This window comes from Bufo gargarizans, chromosome 5 (genome assembly GCF_014858855.1).
Source record: "Bufo gargarizans isolate SCDJY-AF-19 chromosome 5, ASM1485885v1, whole genome shotgun sequence".
NCBI classification, from domain to species: Eukaryota; Metazoa; Chordata; class Amphibia; order Anura; family Bufonidae; genus Bufo; species Bufo gargarizans.
Genome location: NC_058084.1, coordinates 88101330 through 88125779, shown reverse-complemented (window position 1 = coordinate 88125779; position 24450 = coordinate 88101330). Strand labels below are relative to the sequence as shown.

Genomic DNA, 24450 nt, shown 5'->3' with positions numbered 1-24450 from the left:
CAGTATTTTGTGGACTATAAAGTGCTTGCCTCTCACAGCCCACAGTCAGGGTGCCAGATCCTCCACATCAGGTCTGCAGGGGTCAGACAACTGGGACCCCCGCCATTTAGCTCTTGGGCTACTTTCACACTAACGTTTTTACTGGATCCAGCAGGGTACAACAAAAACGCTTCCGTTACCGATAATACAACAGTCTATATTCGCCATGAACGGATCTGGTTGTATTGTGTTTAAAGGGAACCTGTCACCCAAAAATCGCCTATTAAGCTGTTTACAGTACCTTATAGTGCTGTATACTCGTTTCCTGATGCACTTTTTGTTAGTTTTGCAGCATGTATGCTCATTTAGAAATCGATGTTATATTCAGCTGCTGCCCCGTGCTTCAAGTCAGGCTTGAAGTCACGGGGGCAGCGGCCTCGGCGTCTTACATGGCCCTCTCCCCGCCCCCTGCCTCTGTTACTGACAGCCGAACTCCGAATCCGGGACCGCGCTCAACGGCCGCATGCGCAGTAAAGGGCGGCAGGAGCGCGGTCCCGGCTGCCGCGCGTACTACGCGCCGTCTTACTTTCGCCGCACTGCGCATGCGCCCGACATCCTGTATCAAACGCGCCCGCGCCCGGCATCTGGGCGCGGGCGCGTTTGATACAGGATGTCGGGCGCATGCGCAGTGTGGCGAAAGTAAGACGGCGCGTAGTACGCGCGGCAGCCGGGACCGCGCTCCTGCCGCCCTTTACTGCGCATGCGGCCGTTGAGCGCGGTCCCGGATTCGGAGTTCGGCTGTCAGTAACAGAGGCAGGGGGCGGGGAGAGGGCCATGTAAGACGCCGAGGCCGCTGCCCCCGTGACTTCAAGCCTGACTTGAAGCACGGGGCAGCAGCTGAATATAACATCGATTTCTGAATGAGCAGACATGCGGGAAAACGAACAAAAAGTGCATCAAGAAACGAGTATACAGCACTATAAGGTACTGTAAACAGCTTAATAGGCGATTTTTGGGTGACAGGTTCCCTTTAACATAGCCAAGACGAATTTTGGAGCATTCCGTTCTGTTTTGTCCCTATTGAAAATGAATGGGGACAAAAACCAAGTGTTTTTTTCGTGTATTGAGCCCCTAGGACGGATCTCAATTCCGGAAAACTAAAAACGCTAGTGTGAAAGTAGCCTTAAAAAAGCCTAGGTGCTCTGCGAGTGCCACTGCCTCTTCCTAGGCCAGCACATCAAAATGGGTCACTAAGGCCTCTTTCACACTTGCGTTGTCCGGATCCGTCGTGTACTCCACTTGCCGGAATTACACGCCGGATCCGGAAAAACACAAGTGTACTGAAAGCATTTGAAGACGGATCCGTCTTCAAAATGCTTTCAGTGTTACTATGGCACCCAGGACGCTATTAAAGTCCTGGTTGCCATAGTAGGAGCAGGGAGCGGTATACTTACAGTCCGCGCGGCTCCCGGGGCGCTCCAGAATGACGTCAGAGCGCCCCATGCGCATGGATGACGTGCCATGTGATCACGTCATCCATGCGCGTGGGGCGCCCTGACGTCACTCTGGAGCGCCCCGGGAGCCGCACGGATGGCAAGTATGCTGCTCCCCGCTCCACTTTCCCATGGCTGCCAGGACTTCAGCGTCCCGGCAGCCATGGTAACCATTCAAAAAAGCTAAACGTCGGATCCGGCAATGCGCCGAACCGACGTTTAGCTTAAGGCCGGATCCGGATCAATGCCTTTCAATGGGCATTAATTCCGGATCCGGCCTTGCGGCAAGTGTTCAGGATTTTTGGCCGGAGCAAAAAGCGCAGCATGCTGCGGTATTTTCTCCGGCCAAAAAACGCTCCGTTCCGGAACTGAAGACATCCTGAACGGATTTCACTCTATTCAGAATGCATTAGGATAAAACTGATCAGGATTCTTCCGGCATAGAGCCCCGACTACGGAACTCTATGCCCGAAGAAAAGAACGCAGGTGTGAAAGAGCCCTAAGAACGATAGAATAATTGCAGGTGCATAAAGAAAACTCAAACCACCTATATAGAATATCAAAAGCACACTGCGAACACAAATGTACAAAGTATACCAAATAAATCTTTAAAAATACATGATAAAAGCACATGAAAAGGCACTGACAGACAAAAGCCACAAGAAGGGGCATATATGTGTGGGAGGTAACATAATACCATATGGCGCCACCCCTAGACTTGAAAAATCAATACAAGTGAAACATTTAAAATATACAGACCAGGATGATGGCACCTCCAAAAGGACACCAGACACTTGTTTTGCATCAGCTTTCTAGGCCAGAGACGTCACCGTACATCGGTCATGCTGACTAGTTGCAGCTCAGCCCCATTCAAATCAATAGGGCTGTGCTGCAATGCTAAGCACAGCCGCTATACAATGTACATATAGCAGCTGAGGAATGCAATTGGTGGGTGTGCTGGGACTTGGAAAATGTCTATTTTTTGAATTTTTTGTCGTCTTACAGGGATTCTGTCACCAGGATTAACGATATAAATATCTACATATGTGCCCATTAATCTTCATGCAGTGTTTACAATGATCCCTCCGTTTATGCTCTGTGTGCCTTATATTCTTATAAAAAGCGATCTTATTGATATGTAAATCACCTCTGTCAGGAGCCCAAGGGGTTGTCCCACGATATGTTGGAGCCCAGCCGCGCCCATCGATCCGGAGCCCAGCAGCGCCTACTACTTAATTTATTCACTACACTATCCTGACGTGATGTAATCTCTGCTTCGTAGTCTCGCACGGGCTCAGTGGACACTGTAGTCTGCGCCCGTGCGGACTACTGGCACCGGCTTCAACTCGTCCACTGCGCATGCGCCGGCTCCCTGCGCACCCTGCACGGACCGGAGAAGACTATGATAATTTTGACCGACTTGCGCAGAGAAAAAAGTATTTTCCGGTCCGATCAGGGTGCGCAGGGAGCCGGCGCATGCGCAGTGTACAAGTTGAAGCCAGTGCCAGTAGTCCGCACGGGCGCAGACTACAGTGTCCACTGCGCCTGCGCGAAACTACGGAGCAGAGATTACATTACGTCAGGATAGTGCAGTGAATAAATTAAGTAGTAGGCGGTGCTGGGTTCCGGATCGATGGGCGCGGCTGGGCTCCAGGAGATCGTGGGACAACCCCTTGGGCTCCACACAGAGCCTTATCAGAGGGATCATTGTAAACACTGCATGAAGACTAATGGGCACATATAAATATCTACATATCGTTAATCCTGGTGACAGAATCCCTTTAAAGATCGAAAAATGCACTAAATACTGGGTGGTATAAGCAGGGATACAAGTCAGATGAATAAACCATTTGGGGAGCAGGCTTTAGGCTTTTTCCTAAATTTAACCAGTTGTAAAACCACAATACAACATAGCTGGCAGTATTCAGCTTTCTGATACTAAAAAGTACTTGTGATGAGAATAAAAAGAGTAGAGTTTGCAAAAAAATAAAAAAAAGAGAGATGGAGATCTATCTATCCAAATGAGAACAAATAAAATGCACACATACTCAGGCCAGACCATTCATCATCTGCGCTGGGCTCTGCATGGATCACTTCCCATTGCTTCTCAGTAACACTTGGTTGAGGAACTGAATCAGCAGCTTAAAATAAGAACGAGAGGTTGTCAGTAATGTGATCTAATCAGACCAACACAGCTCCAAACATTACTTCTAGTGCTCACATTTCAAAATGTCAATTCTGCCCAAATTAAAGAGTACCCGTCACCAATGGACACGTCCGTTATAGTGAAATAGTTGCACTCCATGCTAAATGACGATTCTGGAGCGCCTATTGTTATGACTGTTGTGTCATTCCTCAACTGTTCCTACTAGAAGTTTATGAACGAATCCCCAATTGGATGTTACCAGTTGGGGGCGTGCCCATGCAGAGTCAGAAGTGCAGGGACACCCTCTCATCACTGGTAATACCAAGCAGTACATTTATTCATAAAATTCTTGTAGGTATAATAGAGGGAGGGCAAAACAGTAGAAAATAAAATAAAATACGCTCCAGAATGCTTATCACAGAGAGACTGCAAGTAGTTACTAAAACAAACTTATCAGAAGTGACAGGTGTAACATTCTCCAAAAGATGGCTCCAGCTTCCTAGTAAAGAAAACAATGGTCTATTTGTCAAGCGATAAAAACTCCCACAAATAGATACAACCATCCCGAATCATCAAGATCCTTACTCATAAGTAAGGATCGCAATGATTCGATCCAAAACGCGTAGATGAGAGCGTAGCTATTTGTGGGGGTTTTTACCGCTTGACAAATAGACTTTTTTTTTTTTTTTACTGGGAAGCTGGAGCAGTCTTTTCTTTTGGATTTACAAGACCGCCGTGTTTCAGGATTCTCTGTGCATTCCACCAAGTCAGCAGGTGAGCGCTGTTTCACCACATTGGTCTCTCTCTTTCTCTATAGCTCCATGAAATAAATATATATCTAACAGTATGCTTTAGGTATTCATTTTGCACAGCTTCTAAAATACTGCAGCACAGACATCCTGCGCTCCACGCAATCCATGCTCAGTCTTCTCTTCTACTTTACACTTTTGCAACAAATGTTTTTGACGGAGCAGAGAGAAAATTCGGATCCTCTATTGGAGCATCTCAGCCCTGTACAGAGGGGGAATGAAAGGACTCCACATTTGTAATAAAGACCGATTAAAAAAATTATTTTTAGCTCAAAATGAGTATAATGCAATAAAATAAACTGTTCCTAAATGTGTACAATGCCATAAAAAAAAAAAAAAAAAAAAAAACCTACCAGAAACAGCATTGTTTAATCCAATGGAAAACGGTGCCCTCGGTTCTGATGAATTCAATCTCGAATCCACACTGGACCATGTGGCTGACAAAGAAACCAAAGCACATATTGTTAGCACTGATGTCAGTGAAATCACATAAATTATATGTATATCTTTGCATATTTTACAACCTAAAGCAGGTTTCAGACGAGCGAGTGTCACGCTCTGGACTAGCAGCGCAGCTCCCATCTTGAACTTCTAGCACTGCCGGGGTCGCATAGCATATCGATTTAAGATGCTATGTAACCCCTAGAGTTCTGGAATGTATAGGATAACACTGACAGTGTTATCCAATACATTCCAGAACTCTAAAGGGTTACATAGCATCATAAAATCAATATAATGCTATGCGACCCCGGCAGTGCTGGAAGTTCAGGACGGGAGCTGTCTGATACTCACGCTGCAAGTCCAGAGCGTGACACTTGCTCGTCTGAAAGGGGCCCGAAAGTCATTAAACAATACGAATGACAGGTTTTTACCTATTCTAGGGAAGATTGAACGCTCGCTCCATGGAGCACTCCACTCCTTTCCATTAGCGTCCACAGTCTCCCTATTCCAAGTGCAAGGCTCGGCCTTTTTCTTGCTTGCTGTATTGGTAGTGGGCACCCATTTTTCTTCCACTGGCTGGGCGGGAATTACTTTAGCTGGCTTCTCATTCCAGTTACTTCCATTCAGCGTAGAGGCGTCACTTGGGCCTGGTGATTGCACAAGACAGTAATGAGCACAGTGTAAATACGTGGCTGTAGGGTAGTTGCACACAGGGCCGATCAGCCGCATAGCCAGGGTGAAAAGGTGCTCCAGCATGAACTAGCACTTTACAGCGCATCATTGAAAACACTGTTCAGTCTACAGCACCACTGTGACCAGGGTGTTAGACATAATATTCAATGCTAACCATTAGTGAAGATTATAGGTCATAGATCTTAATGACAAGTCCACAAACTCCAAGAACTTCAAATTACTATCCTGAAATTGGCCCATTTTTTCTGCCAGTAAAAATACATTTCTTCACTTTGACTTTAGTCAGCAAATGTAAAATCTCACATTGAAAAATAATCCTCAAATCCTATTCCACCAGGAAACCCTCAGCAAGCATGACAAGCATGGGCTGGATGCATCTACTTAGTGCTTCAAGAAGCTGTATTGTTCTAGGAGACACTTGAGAGCTTATTAAATCATTATTAATATATTAAAGGGGTTATCTGAGACTAACAAATGCTTCCGATATGCTGGGCCCCTCACACTGAATCTACTTACCTGGCTCCCCGCACCACCGCAGCAGCTTCTCCTCATGCGCGGATGAAAACATCCGGTGACCGGGGGCCAATGGCAGGCGGAGACAAGCCTCCCTAGCATTGCGGGTGACACTAGGGAGGCTTGTCCCCGTCTGCCATTGACTGCTCCTCCCCGTCACCGGATGTTTTTATCCGCACATGGGGAGAAGCAGCTGCGGTGGTGCAGGGACTGGGAGCAGCGCAGGGAGCCAGGTAAGTAGATTCAGTGTGAGGGGCCCGGCATATTAGGTAGTCTCAGATAACCCCTTTGAAATAGACAGACAAGAATAATAGAAGGTTACAGATAACATCTGCATAGAGAGTGTGTATGTTCTCCCCGTGTTTGCATAGGTTTCCTCCCACACCCCAAAAGGCATACTGATAGGGAACTTAGATTGTGAGCTCTGGTGGAGACAGTGGTATAACGTCTGTCAAGCGCTGCGGTATAATATGTCAGCACGATATAAGTGCATAAAATTAACCACCACCAGCTAGCTTTTCAGGGCCAGACCGTTTCGCCATTTTTCCCTGCATAAATCATGAATTTTTTTTATTTATTGGTTGGACTAGTTATGCGATATTTCAGTTTTTTTCCTTAATTATATTTTTTTTTCATATGACTTTTAGACACAATTTCTGCTATTTTTTAAGAAATTTTAGACGTATTTGTAAAAGAGGTAATTTTACATGCAAGTTATTCTACTTGGGTAGTATTATATTACCTTAAACAGGGGTGGGCAACCTGCGGCGCTCCAGCTGTTGATCCAGAGAGCTGGATCTTTTAAAATGAAGTAGGGCTGCAACGATTAATCGATGTAATCGATTATATTCGATAACTGGATTCGTTGTCGACGAATCCAGTTATCGAATAATCGCCGATTCGTTGCTATTCGGGCGGGCGGGCGCTGCATCTTTATTTTACCTTTTTACAATGACGCTCCCGCTCCTGTAACAGCCAGGCAGAGCGGACGGCGGCGTAACGTCACTCAATCACGTGACGCGCCTGCTCCGCCTCCTTCATTCATGAAGTGGGCGGAGCAGGCGCGTCACGTGATTGAGTGACGTTACGCCGCCGTCCGCTCTGCCTGGCTGTTACAGGAGCGGGAGCGTCATTGTAAAAAGGTAAAATAAAGATGCAAGCGCCGGGGCTGTTAGGGGGAAGGGGGGTCTGTGTATAGCACTGCTATGGGGAGGGGGGAGGATCTGTCTATAGCACTGCTATGGGGAGGAGGGGGGGTCTGTGTATGGCACTGCTATGGGAAGGGGGGTCTGTGCACTGTTATGAGGAAAGGGATCTGTGCACTGTTATGCCCATAACAGTGCACATATCCCCCTCTCCATAACTACGCCGTCCACAGATCCCCCATAATAGTGTCGTCCACAGATCCCCCATAATAGTGTCGTCCACAGATCCCCCATAAACGCCGTCCACAGATCCCCCATAAACGCCGTCCACAGATCCCCCATAATAGTGTCGTCCACAGATCCCCCATAAACGCCGTCCACAGATCCCCCATAATAGTGTCGTCCACAGATCCCCCATAAACGCCGTCCACAGATCCCCCCATAAGTGTCGTCCACAGATCCCCCATAAACGCAGTCCACAGATCCCCCATAAACGCCGTCCACAGATCCCCCATAAACGCCGTCCACAGATCCCCCATAAACGCAGTCCACAGATCCCCCATAAACGCCGTCCACAGATCCCCCATAATAGTGTCGTCCACAGATCCCCCATAAACGCCGTCCACAGATCCCCCCATAAGTGTCGTCCACAGATCCCCCATAAACGCCGTCCACAGATCCCCCATAAACGCCGTCCACAGATCCCCCCATAAGTGTCGTCCACAGATCCCCCCATAAGTGTCGTCCACAGATCCCCCCATAAGTGTCGTCCACAGATCCCCCCATAAGTGTCGTCCACAGATCCCCCCATAAGTGTCGTCCACAGATCCCCCCATAAGTGTCGTCCACAGATCCCCCCATAAGTGTCGTCCACAGATCCCCCCATAAGTGTCGTCCACAGATCCCCCCATAAGTGTCGTCCACAGATCCCCCCATAAGTGTCGTCCACAGATCCCCCCATAAGTGTCGTCCACAGATCCCCCCATAAGTGTCGTCCACAGATCCCCCATAAGTGTCGTCCACAGATCCCCCATAAGTGTCGTCCACAGATCCCCCCATAAGTGTCGTCCACAGATCCCCCATAAGTGTCGTCCACAATTTGTTTTAATATGGCCTTTGAACATAATTTTTCAAGTAAGATCATATAAACCTCTGTTTTGTAATTTTGTCGTTTTTCCCGATTAATCGTAGAAATTAATCGGCAACTAATCGATTATTCAAATAATAGTTAGCTGCAGCCCTAAAATGAAGTGTCACCCCCAGTGGTCTTAACGAGGTTCTCTCGTATAAGCCTTTTTATGATCGGAGGGAGACATGTGACTTCAAATGGGCGACTAATGTTTCTCTATTAGCCCCTTGTAAGCATCTCCAGGCACTGAGCTGCCCGTCTTGTGAGTCTGATCCAATAGAATATCGTGCCATCTCTGTATACAAGCTACTGCTGCATTTCAGCCCCGTGGATCCTGAAGAGCAATGTGTACAACTGTCATGATGACAGATTACCCAATTGTTTATCCCTTTTGCTAAGCCATGCCACTCCCGAGCTGTGGTGTGGACGAACCTGCAGGAGAAGCGTATTTTGATCCCCATGGTTACCGCCCTGCCCCTGTGACAGCATCAGAGCGGGCGGAGAGAGAGGCTGACTGAGCTGACCTGGCTGGTCTCCTCCCTCCACCTGCCATTGGTTGATTGCATCGAGGAGACCCTTTTGTGGGCGGAGCTAGGTGTGCAAAGGGAAGTGGCAGACAGTGGTCACTTGCCACTGCCGCTCAGTAATGCACTGACCCACAACGCTGCTCCCTGATGAGCCGGTTAAAAGCGTTGGAGCCATTAGGGGTTAGTCTAGGTTAGGGTGGATTACATAGGTCCGAGGTTCCAGAGGCTGGGGGGGGTCTGAGGGTTTTAAAACAGGGGAGCCTGTTCTCCGATTCTGATTAAAAAAAAAAAATTCTAATTTTCAAGAATAAATTATTTCTACAATCTAAAAACATTTTTTTTTTTACATAATTGATTTACAAGACTAAACCTCTAAAATAAAGTAATCTGAATAAATAGTACAATAATACAAAACTTGTGTCACCTTTGGATTTACGGATGTTTGCAGTCTGGGTTGGTATAACGGTGAAAGCTTCCAGCACTGAGGTGGCGGTATCAGGGCCGTCGCCGTCGGCTCCTTTGTCACGTTTGCGTTGTTGTCTCTTTTCCTTGTTGCTAATTTTGGTTTCCCAGTTCCCTAGAAAACAAAAATCCAGAATGCTACTAAGTTTTCCTCCATTTCCACCCATTATTCAACCAAAAAAGGGTAGGAGTTGCAGCACCTTGCATGGGAACGGTTACTCACCCCTAGCTGTGCGCTTTGAATCTCGTTAGCATAACAAACTTTATTTTCGTTTGTCTGCATGGATAAACTACACTAAAGTATTGTTTTAATGCTGGTACACACTGCTACATTGCCTATCCTTTAGGCCTCATGCACACGACCGTTGTGTGCATCCGTGGCCGTTGTGCCGCTTTCCGAAAAAAAAAAAAATCGGAAAATGCACCGTTTTGCAGCCGAGGCCGTGATCCGTGTATCCTGTCCGTCAAAAAAATATGACCTGTCCTATTTTTTTGACGGACAACGGTTCACAGACCCATTCAAGATCCGAAGATCCGTCTGCATAAAAGCTTTTTCTGATCTAAGTTTTCACTTCGTGAAAACTCATTTCCGACAGTATATTCTAACACAGACGCTTCTAGTTAGAATACACTACAAACTTTGTACAAGACTGCCCCCTGCTGCCTGGCAGCACCCGATCTCTTACAGGGGGATATGATAGCACAATTAACCCCTTCAGGTGCGGCACCTAAAGGGGTTAATTGTACTATCATATTCCCCTGTAAGAGATCAGGGCTGCCAGGCAGCAGGGGGCAGACCCCCCCCCCCCCCCTGTTTGGAATATCGTTGGTGGCACAGTGTGCCTCCACCATCGCCCCCCCCTCCCTCTATTGTATTAAATCGTTGGTGGCACAGTGTGCCAACCACCATCGGCCCCCCTCCCTCTATTGTATTAAATCGTTGGTGGCACAGTGTGCCAACCACCATCGCCCCTCCCCCCCCCCCTCCCTCTATAGAAGTAACATTGGTGGCAGTGTGCGGTCTCAACAGTAGAAGATTCATACTCACCTGCTTGCTGCTGCGATGTCTGAACGGCCGGGAGCTCCTCCTACTGGTAAGTGACAGTTCTTTAGCAATGCGCCGCACAGACCTTTCACTTACCAGTAGGAGGAGCTCCCGGCCGGACACAGACATCGCAGCAGCAAGCAGGTAAGTATGAATCTTCTACTGTTGAGACCGCACACTGCCACCAATGTTACTGCTATAGAGGGAGGGGGCGATGGTGGTTGGCACACTGTGCCACCAACGATTTAATACAATAGAGGGAGGGAGGGGGGCCGATGGTGGTTGGCACACTGTGCCACCAACGATTTAATACAATAGAGGGAGGGAGGGGGGGGGGGCGATGGTGGGGGCACACTGTGCCACCAACGATATTCAAACTAGGGAGGGGGGGGGGGGGGGGGGGGCTGCCCCCTGCTGCCTGGCAGCCCTGATCTCTTACAGGGGAATATGATAGTACAATTAACCCCTTTAGGTGCCGCACCTAAAGGGGTTAATTGTGCTATCATATCCCCCAGTAAGAGATCGGGTGCTGCCAGGCAGCAGGGGGCAGTCTTGTACAAAGTTTGTAGTGTATTCTAACCTGAAGCGTCCCCATCACCATGGGAACGCCTCTGTGTTAGAATATACTGTCGGATCTGAGGTTCACGAAGTAGCTCATATCCGACAGTATATTCTAACATAGAGGCGTTCCCATGGTGATGGGGACGCTTCAAGTTAAAATATACCATCGGATTGGAGAAAACTCCAATCCGATGGTATAAAAGAACTCCAGACTTTACATTGAAAGTCAATGGGGACGGATCCGTTTGAAATGGCACCATATTGGGTCAACATCAAACGGATCCGTCCCCATTGACTTGGATTGTAATTCAGGACGGATCCGTTTGGCTCCGCACGGCCAGGCGGACACCAAAACGACTTTCTTCATGTCCGTGGATCCTCCAAAAATCAAGGAAGACCCACGGACGAAAAAACGGTCACGGATCACGGACCCACGGACCCCGTTTTTGCGGACCGTGAAAAAAAAAAAACTGTCGTGTGCATGAGGCCTTAGGCTACTTTCACACTTGTGTTCGGAGTTCCGCTTGAAGGCTCTCACAAGCGGCCCCGAACGGATCCGTACAGCCCAAATGCATTCTGTGTGGATGCGGATCCGCTCAGAATGCATCAGTATGGCTCCGTTTGACCTCCATTCCGCTCAGCAGGCGGACACCCGAACACAGCTTGCAGCGTTTTCGTGTCTGCCTGGCCGTGCGGAGCCAAAACGGATCCATCCAGACTTACAATGCAAGTCAATGGGGACGGATCCGTTTAACGTTGACACAATATGGTGCAATTGCAAACTGATCTGTCCCCCATTGACTTTCAATGTAAAGTCAGGAGTCCCAATTAATATACCATCGGATCGGAGTTTTCTCCAATCCGATGGTATATTTTAACTTGAAGCGTCCCCATCACCATGTTAGAATATACTGTCGGATCTGAGTTTTCACGCTGTAGTGATGGGGACGCTTCAAGTTATAATATACTGAGAACTGTGTACATAACTGCCCCCTGCTGCCTGGCAGCACCCGATCTTACAGGGGGCTGTGAGCCGCACAATTAACCCCTCAGGTGCGGCAGGGGTTAATTGTGCGGATCTCAGCCCTCTGATCGGGTGCTGCCAGGCAGCAGGGGCCAGATCCCTCCCCCTCCCCAGTATTACATTCATTGGTGGCCAGTGCGGCCCCCCCTCTCCCCTTAATTAAAATCCCCCCCCCCCCCTTCCCTTCCCAATCATTGGTGGCAGCAGAGTTCCGAATTTTAGAAGCATTATACTTACCTGCGCCATCTGTGGCCGGCCGGTCGTTCCTCCTACTGGTAAGTGACAGGTCTGGGCTATAAGCAATGCGCTGCACAGACCTTTCACTTACCAGTAGGAGGAGCGCCCGGCCGGCCACAGACAGCGCAGGTAAGTATGAAGCTTCTAAAATTGCTAAGTAACCATGGCAGCCAGAACTGCAGTAGTTCCATCTCCGTCAGTCACCAGAAATACCTTTGGTTCGCAGTGGGACCTTTTCATTACCAGTTTTTGGCCCTCCCGTTCAGTCTTGCCACAAGTACGATTCCGTACTTGAACAATATCCTGATCAAGATGTGGATCTCATGGCCGGGCATCGGACACACTTGTGATCCTATGGACGCAGTTTACGTTTCCCTAAGTGTTCCCTCCTATTCCGCGTCTTCTCCGGAAAATCAGGTCCAAAAGGTCTGCCAGTCAGTCAGTCTTGTTGCCCCAAAATAACCACACAGAGTATGGCACACATTCCAAGTCCCTCTCCTTGCCGACGAACTTTGGAGTCTTCCCCTTTGGGAGGACCTCTTGTTGAGGGACCGATTTTCCACCTGAATTTAGGGTTGCTACATTTAACGGCATGGCTGTCGAAGCCGCCGTACTTAGGGCTCGTGGTTTCTCGGATGCTGTTGTCCAGACCATGATTCGGGCTAGGAAGTAGTCGCCCTCCCGGATCCATCACCGGACCTGGAAGTCCTACTTTAGTTGGTGCGAATGCCACCAGTTTAGTTCTCGCTGTCGTGACTCTTGTCTTTCCTGCAGTCGGGCATAGATTTGGGGCTGGCTCTCAGTTCCCTCAAAGGGCAAGTTTCGGCCCTTTCTATTCTTTCAGCTGAACTTTCTGCGGGTCAGACCTTTCTGCAGGGGGTGGCACACGTTGCACCCCTTACCGGCCTCTGTTGAATCCTTGGGACCTTAATATGGTGCTCAGCCCTCTCCAGTCCTCTCTGTTGAGCCTTTGCAGCAGGTGTTCCCTTCGCTTCCTGTCCTACAAGGTGGCCGTCACTTCCATCCATAGGGTGTCGGAACTAGCAGCTCTTTCCTGTCGGTCTCGCTTCCTTATCCTCCATCAGGACAAGGTAGTTCTTTGCCCTGTCCAGTCCTTCCTTTCGAAGGTAGTGTAAGCATTCCATCTCAATGAAGAGATCATTCTCCATTTCTCTTGTCCTGACCAGTCTCATCCTCGTGAGCAGTCTCTCAACACTCAGACCAGGTCGGGCTGTTCACATCCATCTGTTTAGGACGTCCTCTTTCCGACAGACGGATTAACTATTCGTCATTCCAGAGATGAGGGCTGGCTGCGTCCAAAGTTTCCATTTACTGATGGATTTGTTTGGCCACTGTGAAAGCGTAACGCATCAGTGACCAGGCTCCACCCTTCAGGGTTACTACTCATTCTGCTCAGGAAGTGGGGGCCTCTTGGCCAGTACATCATTGGGCTTCGGCCCTTCAGGTGTGCAGGGCGGCTACCTGGTCATCTTTGCACATCTTTTCCCAATTTTACAGCGTACACACCTTTGCGTCTTCTGACGCATCTCTGGGGCGTGGAGTTTTGCAGACTGCGGTTCTCCGATTGGCCGGAGGGCTTCTTCGTTTATGGCCCACCCCTGGGACTGCTCTGTAACGTCCCATGATCAAGCCTGTATCCCTCAATGGTATTACTAATGATTTTCGTATTTACCGTAAAATCTGTCTCTCTTCCGTTCATTGGGGAACACAGCTCCCACTTATTCTCTCTCTCTGGTTACGTGCCTCGTTGTGGCCTGCGTGATTCTAAGTTTGCACATTGTTTGGTTTTCCCCCGTTTTTCCTTTTGCTTTTCCACAATCTGTTTTAAGCTTAGTCCCTGTAGGAAGCGTATAGCTGGAGAGAGGAACTCACTTTGTGCTTAGTGTTGCCTCCTAGTAGCAGCAGCTATACCCACAGTCAAGCCTGTGTCCCCCAATGAACGGAAGAGAAACAGGTTTTACGGTAAGAACAAAAAATAGTTTTGTTTTTGCAAAGTTTATATAATTTTTTTCAGTATTAAAAACAAAAACCCTACACATGGGGTATCGTAATCGTACTGACACCATTGTACTGTGATTTTCTACTCTCATTTGCTAAAACGTGAACCCAAAAGGACGTGAAGTCCAGGCCACAGGACCCTACAACAGTGAAAATATACACATATATATACCTTGAGGGTTGCTGTGGAACAACATAATCCCAGTGACTAAGGTGGCAGAAGGCATTGCCTATTATTCTTCTCACCAGCCTGCTGAAAAAATTAATGCTTCAGACACGAGAAGAACCAGCCACAGCTGCAGCTCATATTTCAGGAGTGCCTGAGGTCCCGGCTCGTAAGAGATTGAGCTTTCCCTGCACATGTCACATGTGTCACCTCCAGGCTATGCCAGTGATAAGTCAGAAAGCTCAGCTGAAAGGTTGGCTGTGGAGAAGTGTCAAACACAGGATGATCGTTAGAAAATGTGACTACAGCTCACCTTCCTCCGCTTCCTTTTTATCTAGACTGGATGATGGCTGTGTTGGTTTCGGATCTGCCTTTGGTTTCTTTTTATTTTTCTTCAGCTATAAAAAATAAATTATATAAATGGCGAAAAGGAAAATCCAATCCATAATTCTAAACATTTTTACATCCACACATTTTAAAAATACTTCCGTCCCCAGATATGGCAGAAATAGCACGTAGCGCCACCTGCTGCCTATTGAGCAGCTTTTCTGAGACACCATGTTCAGTCTTGATTTTGGATAAGTGGAGGGATCCCTGGGGTGGTGACCCTTCTGCTTCTCAAGGTCCAGCTTCACTGCTTCTCAGGAGATGCTGAGCAGCTGCAATTAATGTTGTGTTCCCATCTGCGTACTGGATTCCGTTAAGAAGGAAAATAACGGAACCAATAAGACGGAAGGACTGATCCATTATGCTGCCCATAGACTTGTATTATGATGGAATCCAAAAATGAAGCCTTTAAAAAAGGAATTCCGTTTTGCTTTCCACCTTAATAGAAGTCTATGGGAAAGCATAACGGACCCGTCTGGTTTCAGTTATGCAGAACTTTAAAAAAACAAAGAGGAAAAAAAAAAAGAAGGCCTGTCGACAGGACTTTGTTTTCAGTCTTGTATAACGGCACCCAGACTGATCTGTTATGCTTTCCCATAGACTTCTATTAAAGACGGATCAAAACAGAACGCATCAAACGGTTTCCGTTTTATGGATTCCGTTATAATCGAAAGCCATAACGGAATCCAGAACCCAGATGTGAACCCACCCTAAAACTAAACATTTGTGTAAAATGTTAATGAGAGGCCCCTAATAAAACTTCTGATATACTTAATTTTATATTTTTATTATACTTTTTCTTACAAAGAACATGAGGGCCGGAGGGCAAGAAAGCTTGTTTAATAGAATCAGTAGGTGGCGCCATTCTAATGTTATTTCTGGAGATTAGCATATATTTTTTTTAAATAGGTGTAAATTTAAAAAATGTTAAGAATCTTTTTAGACATGTCTATGCTGTTCCTGTTTTTTCCTCCTAGCAGTTAATCAACAAATTGCTGTCTGCAATAAAGGTCCAATTAGTTGTTACCAGTTGCGAGTGGAGTGTCCCTGCAGAGTCTGACACTATTGACTTAGCACTCAGGGTCAGACTGTGCAGGGACACACCCAGTATATGCATATACAAGCAGGTCCATAAATATTGGGACATCAACACAATTCTAACATTTTTGGCTCTATACACCACCATGGATTTGAGGGTATTTACACCCAAATCAGGTGAACGGTGTAGGAATTACTACAGTTTGCATATGTGCCTCCCACTTGTTAAGGGACCAAAAGTAATGGGATGGAATAATCATAAATCCAACTTACACTTTTTAATTCTTGGTTGCAAATTCTTTGCAGTCAATTACAGCCTGAAGTCTGGAACGCATAGACATCACCAGACGCTGGGTTTCATCCCTGGTGATGCTCTGCCAGGCCTCTCCTGCAACTGTCTTCAGTTCCTGCTTGTTCTTGGGGCATTTTCCCCTCAGTTTTGTCTTCTGCAAGTGAAATGCATGCTCAATCGGATTCAGCTCAGGTGATTGACTTGGCCATTGCATAACATTCCACTTCTTTCCCTTAAACTCTTTGGTTGCTTTTGCAGTAGGCTTTGGGTCATTGTCCATTGTCATCGTCCAATGAGTTCTGAAGCATTTGGCGGAATATGAGCAGATAATATTGCCCGAAACACTTCAGAATTCATCCGGCTGCTTTTCTCAGCAGTCACATCATCAATAAATACAAGAGAACCAGTTCTATTGGCAGCCATACTTGCCCACGCCATGACACTACCACCACCATGCTTCACTGATGAGGTGGTATGCTTAGGATCATGAGCAGCTCCTTTCCTTCTACATACTCTTCTCATCACTCTGGTACAAGTTGATCTTGGTCTCATCTGTCCATAGGATGTTCCAGAACTGTAAAGGCTTTTTTAGATGTCGTTTGGCAAACTCTAATCTGGCCTTCCTGTTTTTGAGGCTCCCCAATGGTTTACATCTTGTGGGGAACCCTCTATTCACTCTGGTGAAGTCTTCTCTTGATGATTGTTGACTTTGACACACATACACCTACCTCCTGGAGAGTGTTCTTGATCTGGCCAACTGTTGTGAAGGGTGTTTTCTTCACCAGGGAAAGAATTCTTCGGTCATCCACAGTTGTTTTCTGTGGTCTTCCGGTGTTTGAGCTCACCGGTGCGTTCCTTCTTTTTAAGAATGTTCCAAACAGTTGTTTTGGCCACACCTAATGTTTTTGCTCTCTCTGATGGGTTTGTTGTGTATTTTCAGCCTAATGATGGCTTGCTTCACTGATAGTGACAGCTCTTTGGATCTCATCTTGAGAGTTGACAGCAACAGATTCCAAATGCAAATAGCACACTTGAAATGAACTCTGGACCTTTTATCTGCTCATTGTAATTGGGATAATAAGGGAACAACACACACCTGGCCATGGAACAGCTGAGAAGCCAATTGTCCCATTACTTTTGGTCCCTTAACAAGTGGGAGGCACATATGCAAACTGTTGTAATTCCTACACCGTTCACCTGATTTGGATGTAAATACCCTCAAAGCTGACAGTCTGCAGGTAAAGCACATCTTGTTCGTTTCATTTCAAATCCATTGTGGTGGTGTATAGAGCCAAAAATGTTACAATTATGTCGATGTCCAAATATTTAATCGACCAGACTGTAGGTGTAGCAGGAACATAGGTACAGCACAACAGAGTACTCAAAACAAATGCTACAGAATTGTAATTTTATGTGAAATACAATTATTTACATGACAGGAAAGGTGACAGGCTGTCTTAGAGACTGTACTGGCTGCAGAGACTAGGGGGTAGTTAATATACTTGGCTAGTGAGTATAAGACCCTGGACATTTATATGAAGATGGTCTTAAAACACCACTGTAAAATGCTTCATCCCGGAACCACAACCTATCCCCCCCATCTACAGGATAGGCTATAAGTGTCTAATTTCTGGGGTCCCCCCCCCAAATCAGAAGAACGGGGCTTCCATCGGTTGAATAGAGCAGCGGTTCAGCAGTGACAGACACTTATCCTGTGTATAGGTTTTTAGTCATGGTTCCAGAGAAATACCCCTTTAACAACTCAAGGGTCCCAGCGAGGATCCTATATTAAGAAGCTGAGTGTGCAATGTAGACCGTTTGGGGGCGTAGTGCAACCTCACTGCAACAGCGCTGCTGGGGGCGTAGTGTATGAACAGTGGAGAGGTGTGCTTGGGCTCTGCAGGAGGATGGATGTGGGCACTTGACTGGGGCGTTCCTGGGCTCCTTTGAATGAAAACAACGCCCACTCTGGGCACCTCCGTGCCTCGTTAGCATATGGATCAAAGCGAATTTTCTGAAGATATAAAGCAAGCTCCAACGAGAGGGGGGGGGGGGGGGAACACATACGGAAAGAAGGTATGAAGTGCTGTAAGCACATACTTTTGGTTTAATAGCGATTAGCCATGTGACAGATTCCCATTAATAGCATTTAGAGATCTGCTTTACAGCAGCCACCATGGGCCATAGACACAAAGGATGGGAGCTGACCCCATTGACTTTTAAGGGAGTTTTCTAGGCATGCTCTGTGACCTGTGCAGAGGTCAGGAGGGAGCAGATAAGCTGTGATATCGGGAACGAACATTCTTTGGGTTGAATGACCTGAGGTGCAGACCCCTCAATCAACGTTTGTGGGCAACACATTGTGCTGTCTAAATAGCACTCTGCTGCCCAGAAACAGTGCAGCTCTTCACCTCCAGTAATGAGCGAGCAGTTGTTGGGAAGGAGCGATTTCTTGCCAACAATCGTGTAAATGCGCCTTAATCCTGCATGTAATGATAAGCAGATAACTGCAATAAAGCAATGTCTGAAATGGGTAAATGGCACCTATTATTCTTAACGGCCAGTGCCACCACTGCAGGATTTAATGTTTTTTTGTTTAAATATAGATAGACATGGAAAATAAAAAAATTATTTACGAATATGATTAACATTTTCTGATGACGACATTTCCTTTAAGCAAAAAGGCTTTAGATGACGTCACCTTCTCGTTCTTCTCATTCTTCTTATCCGCCTCCTGCGGCTGCTTTGCCATTTCCTTTTTCACTGCGGGGACGACGACCTCCTCCGACAGCTCCACAGGCCGACCATTGGGCTGGAAAAGAAATTGGCAGCTTTAGATAATCTGGGTGTAGACTGGACAGACAGAGGACACCCCCTGATAATATAAGACGGGATATGTCTTAAGTTCTTCTCTGCACTACGGTGTTTTAGTGCTGAGGGATTCTCAATAAAGTTACTCAGTCTCTGACATACTGAGCCATGGCTGAATATACAGAAATAATGACTGCCCCTCTGTGAGGAAGAGTGCACAGAGAAAGCACAGAGTACTCAGACTGTCAGTCCGGATACTCAGAGTAACCAGAGTTCATGTTGTAATTTACGTCTCTGGACGACAGGGACACACGCTGGGGGCAGTTGTCCCGCACATTTCCAGTGCACATGGCGGTAGATGAAGACAAAGACATCATGCACTTTACTACCAATATCTTGGATGTGTGAGAATGCACAGAGCCGCTGGTATATTGATATGCATTTCCCTCACCCCTGTATACATATGCAGTATGCACAGTCCGGGGGCATGCTCTGGCCCCCCCCCCCCCCCTCACCCTCACATTCTATCACATGCAACGTAACATGCTAGAAGTCTAGCAGTGGATGGCGTTACACATTTCACAAGGCTGGGGACAGGTTTCTAAATCCAGCAGAGACTAAGAACGCTGACTTGGCGCTTCTGGTTTGCTGGTGAAGGAGTAGAGGGCACGGCTCCATCTTACCCACTATACCAGGAACAGGACTTCCTGCTGGAATATGGGGCAGGGGATTCATATATATCCATCATTCCATCTCCATTCTAGGCATTGGGAAAGCTGGGCGACAACATGCAGAATGGAGGCTAAATACTGCCTGTCATCCAACTTTCCCAGTAAAAAAATAAAAAAGCTACACAACTGGGGGAAAACCCCATATTATAACCGCCAGCCCTCATCTTACATTGCTACAGGAAGGTCCCTCATAGAAGCCTGCTATAGCTGGACATACACCTAGGACAGCAGCCGCTGAACTCCCCCATAAACATACACCAGGAATGGTGTGGTCTTCGCAGGCTGACAACTACAGTACTGTCTCTATGGGAAGAGGAGGGGGTGTCATTTCTGGGCCAGTGGCACCATAACCAGACTGGACAAAAGCAAATTGTGCTCCACCACATGTCCCTGACAATTAACTCTTTACTCACCCCCCTCCAAATATATGCTATGGCTATAATAACACCAGCATCTGCATGGGGGGGGGGGGGGGGGGTTGGGGGTCTGAAAAAGTCCCCTATTACCCAGATTTCAGCTGAACTTTGATGACTTGCACTTCTCATCAGAAACCTGGCATGACACGGCTGACAGGCAGTGTGAGGTTTACACCCCCCCTCCTCCTACAAACCGTCACTGCCCCTTATAACCCGTGCAGAGGAACGACTGTATGCAACAATTGTGCAAGAATCCACAGCAGATCCTGCAGATTTTACTTATGGGGGGCGGTCACTATACTCCCCTCCTCTGGTGCCCTTACTGCCACAGCCTCCTGCAATGACATCACAGGAGGCCAGATGTACAGAGACCAGCAGGTGGCGAGGTAGCCATGGAAGCACCAGGGGAAAGGAGTGCGGCTGGGTGCACACTAGGGTTAGAGATCGCAGCGGTTTACTTCCGGCCGATTCATCCGGATCTTCGTCAGTGAATGCTGGATCGCTAAGCCTAGTCTGTAACTAGACTATAGTGTTTATGGAGGACTTCAGGATTCTTCTGCAGATCCACGATTAATCTGCAACAATTCAACTTCCCTCATTAAACGCAACGGGGATAAATCTTCAAGTATCCTGCCGCCATGCCACGGCATAATCCGACAGGTAAATTTCCACAAGGATTTTTTCACCACATCGCGTGGGTGAGATTAGATAAATGGTCCTAGTTTGCTGCTACTGGAACTTACTGTGCATTCTACAGCTGCAAATCCAGACAGAACATCTGTAAGGCAGGTCTGCAAGATGACATTTATTACAGGAGACAGGCATTAGATTTCTGGAGAAGGGGCATTGATCCAGGGACTTAGATGCCTGACTGGAGTCCGGAAGGAATTTTTTTCCCCTTAAAAAAATTAGGAAAATTGGCTTCTACCTCAGTTTTTTTTTTGCCTTCCTCTGGATCAACTTTGCAGGATACGAGGCTGAACTGAATGGACGTCTTTTTTCAGCCTCACAAACCATGTTACATCCCTTCACCAACCCTTAGAGGCTACACGCGGGTGAAGGAGCAGTCTGGTGTAACTTGTAGGAAATTGACTTCCAAGTATTATTAGCAGTATTTTAGTTTTCAGCCGCCATTTTGAAATCTGCCATATTGAGTTATTCACCCCTCCACCTGAGGCGCGCTGTCAGCGGCTGCCCTCCCCTCCGCCGGCCTGAGGCGCGCTGTCAGCGGCTGCCCTCCCCTCCGCCGGCCTGAGGCGCGCTGTCAGCGGCTGCCCTCCCCTCCGCCGGCCTGAGGCGCGCTGTCAGCGGCTGCCCTCCCCTCCGCCGGCCTGAGGCGCGCTGTCAGCGGCTGCCTCCCTCCGCCGGCCTGAGGCGCGCTGTCAGCGGCCCTGAGGCGCGCTGTCAGCGGCTGCCCTAACCCTCCGCCGGCCTGAGGCGCGCTGTCAGCGGCTGCCCTAACCCTCCGCCGGCCTGAGGCGCGCTGTCAGCGGCTGCCCTAACCCTCCGCCGGCCTGAGGCGCGCTGTCAGCGGCTGCCCTAACCCTCCGCCGGCCTGAGGCGCGCTGTCAGCGGCTGCCCTAACCCTCCGCCGGCCTGAGGCGCGCTGTCAGCGGCTGCCCTAACCCTCCGCCGGCCTGAGGCGCGCTGTCAGCGGCTGCCCTAACCCTCCGCCGGCCTGAGGCGCGCTGTCAGCGGCTGCCCTAACCCTCCGCCGGCCTGAGGCGCGCTGTCAGCGGCTGCCCTAACCCTCCGCCGGCCTGAGGCGCGCTGTCAGCGGCTGCCCTAACCCTCCGCCGGCCTGAGGCGCGCTGTCAGCGGCTGCCCTAACCCTCCGCCGGCCTGAGGCGCGCTGTCAGCGGCTGCCCTAACCCTCCGCCGGCCTGAGGCGCGCTGTCAGCGGCTGCCCTCCCCACCGCCGGCCTGAGGCACTCTGTCAGCGGCTGCCCTCCCCACCGCCGGCCTGAGGCGCTCTGTCAGCGGCTGCCCTCCCCACCGCCGGCCTGAGGCACGCTGTCAGCAGCTGCCCCTTCCCTCCGCCGGCCTGTGCCGCGCTGTCAACGGCTGCCCCTTCCCCAAGTCTAAGCTATGGTGTCAGCAGCCCCCAATCAGTAACATTATGCACCCTGCCCTCCCCATGGTGGCAGACATCTCACCTTGGCCTTCTCGGCCGGCTTCTTCTTGTTCTTCTTCTTGGGCTCCTCCACCTTCACCGTCTTGGTGGGCACAGGGGCCTTGACCTGGGGCACCGGCTGCTCCTTCTCATGGTGTGTCACCCGCTTGGAGCTGGGGGGGCTCCGGCTGGTAGCACAATGCAGCAGCAGGAACAGGAAGAAGAGCCCCAGAGAGACGGGCACGGCCAGGAACACCCAGGACGGGTACCGCTGAGGCTCCAGGCCTATCTCCAGGCCCAGCTCCGAGCGAAGCAGCCCGAGCCCTGTAATAAGCAGCTGCCTCAGCCGGGCAGACACTTCCTCGGCCTGCTGGGCCGCAGCCTCCTGCCAGCCTGAGCTCATGGTGCGTGGCGAAGCGATGTGCCACCAGGCAGCCGGAGGTGGGCACCCTTCCTTCCTGCCCCTACCACTGGGCGCCTGTGCACGTCAGCAACAGGGAATGAGAAAGACAGTGAGCGGCCAGAGAGCACTTAGAGGCGTCCCGGCTCCGCCCAGGCCTAGCGCAGAGGCAACGTCATCACTCCGGCCGAACGGACGCCATGTTGGTATAAAACTGGGAGTTGACCGCGTCACGTGGTACAGCAGGCGGTGCTGACGTGGACAAGCGGCTTGTGTGGATAGTCACGTGACGACCCCCCCTCCCCCCGTCTGGGAAGGAAAGAAATCAAATTAGGAAAAATAATCTATTACTTTCATGTTATTCCAGTGTTTCTGTGTTAATACGCTTAATGCTGTCAATCCCCATTGTACTTTGTTTGCCAGTACCCGATATGGCGATGTATGCATAGCTGGCACTGCTGGCAGTCATGTTAGGAACGTGACGTACTGCGCATGTCACGTTATGTGACAGCGCTAATGAATGTTGATGCGCATGCGCTGTTGAGAACAGTTTGAAAGCAACTAGGCAATTATTTTAGATTAAAAGGTGTACTCTGCAGTTTTCTGTTACTGTTACTCAGCTTTTTCAAAATCTCTGCTTGCTTGTCAGCGAATGGGAACAATCTTATTGATCCTCCTGCACTCCAACTGTTGTGAAACTACAACTCCCAGCATGCTCCATTCACTTATTTGGGTGTTCTGACAACAGTCAAGCAAGTGTTCATGCTGGGAGTCGTAGTTTCACCACAGCTGGAGGGCCAAAGTTTGCTGACCCTTGCTCAAAGTATTCCTAAATAATTTGGGCGGTATCACACTTTCCGGCATGGACGGGTATGACGTGTGCCGCTGCAGTAAATGACAGGCTGCGGCTGTGACCTATAGCCCCCAGTAGCATGTCACCGGGTCATGTGCCGTTTAGGGGCAGGGATCCCTTTTTCATATGTGCATACAGTTTAAAATTAAAAGTGGGCTCACCGGTCACTGGCGCACCAGTTCCAGCGCCGAGTTTTCCTCTCCGTTTCTGATACCTGCTGGACCAGAAGGGAGACTTGCCGCCTGCATTCATGTCATCGCTGTGGCCGCAGCAGTGCAAGCACGGCGCATGACTGCCACTGAGGCCACTGATTGGCAGCAGTGATGTGCGTGTAGCCACCAAGTCTCGCTTCCAACTTCCTACTTGACTGGGGAAAATGCTGCCACGGTGCGATTCTGGTGACCTCACTAGTAGAACTGCTTCCCCTGTTTCTGCCTGGTCTCCGAAAATGGGACATTTTATGACTTTATCCTGCAAACACAACTACAAAGGGCTCCCTGGCCATCTCCCTGGTGCCTGAAAAGTGGCAAACTATTGGGGTCATTTATCAAAAGTAGAACTGGCTTAGGTGCCCATAGCAACCAATCAGATTCCTCCTTTCATTTTCCAAAGGAGCTGTCAAAAATGAAAGGTGGAATATGATTGGCTGCTATGCGCAACTAAGCCAGTTCTACTTTACACCAGTTAGTTCAATGATCCCATATGTGTTTGCAACTTTTTAACTATGACTTTTTTAAAAATTGTCTCATCTCTTGGTTTTTAAGCTGCCCTCACCTCTTTCCCTAAAGGCAGGGCCGGCGCTTCCATATAGGCAAGGGGGGCAATTGCCCCCAGGCCCCCAAGTCCTTAGGGGCCCCCGCCAGCCCGCAACTAACTATATTTTCATGGGCCCGTGGCGGCAAGTGGGGGCAGCGGCGGCAGGACAGTCACACAGGGAGATGAGCGCTTCCATTGTGGAAGCGCTTATCTCCATAGTCATCTGTATCGCCGTCCTCAGGACAGCGATACAGATGGCTGTGC

At 48.9% G+C, this 24450-nt stretch overlaps 1 protein-coding gene across 1 annotated transcript in view; it reads right to left on the bottom strand.

The window, feature by feature from the left end:
* Window positions 1-22790, bottom strand: part of MTDH (metadherin) — a 33009-nt gene extending 10219 nt beyond the window's left edge. The window contains exons 1-7 of the mRNA XM_044295822.1: window positions 22221-22790; window positions 18808-18918; window positions 14703-14787; window positions 9300-9452; window positions 5300-5515; window positions 4781-4864; window positions 3521-3613 (exon numbers count right to left, since the gene is read on the bottom strand). Coding sequence (XP_044151757.1) covers window positions 3521-3613; window positions 4781-4864; window positions 5300-5515; window positions 9300-9452; window positions 14703-14787; window positions 18808-18918; window positions 22221-22580 — 1102 coding nt within the window. The 5' untranslated portion in view covers window positions 22581-22790. The remainder of the gene's footprint in view (window positions 1-3520; window positions 3614-4780; window positions 4865-5299; window positions 5516-9299; window positions 9453-14702; window positions 14788-18807; window positions 18919-22220) is intronic.
* Window positions 22791-24450: the final 1660 nt, after the last annotated feature.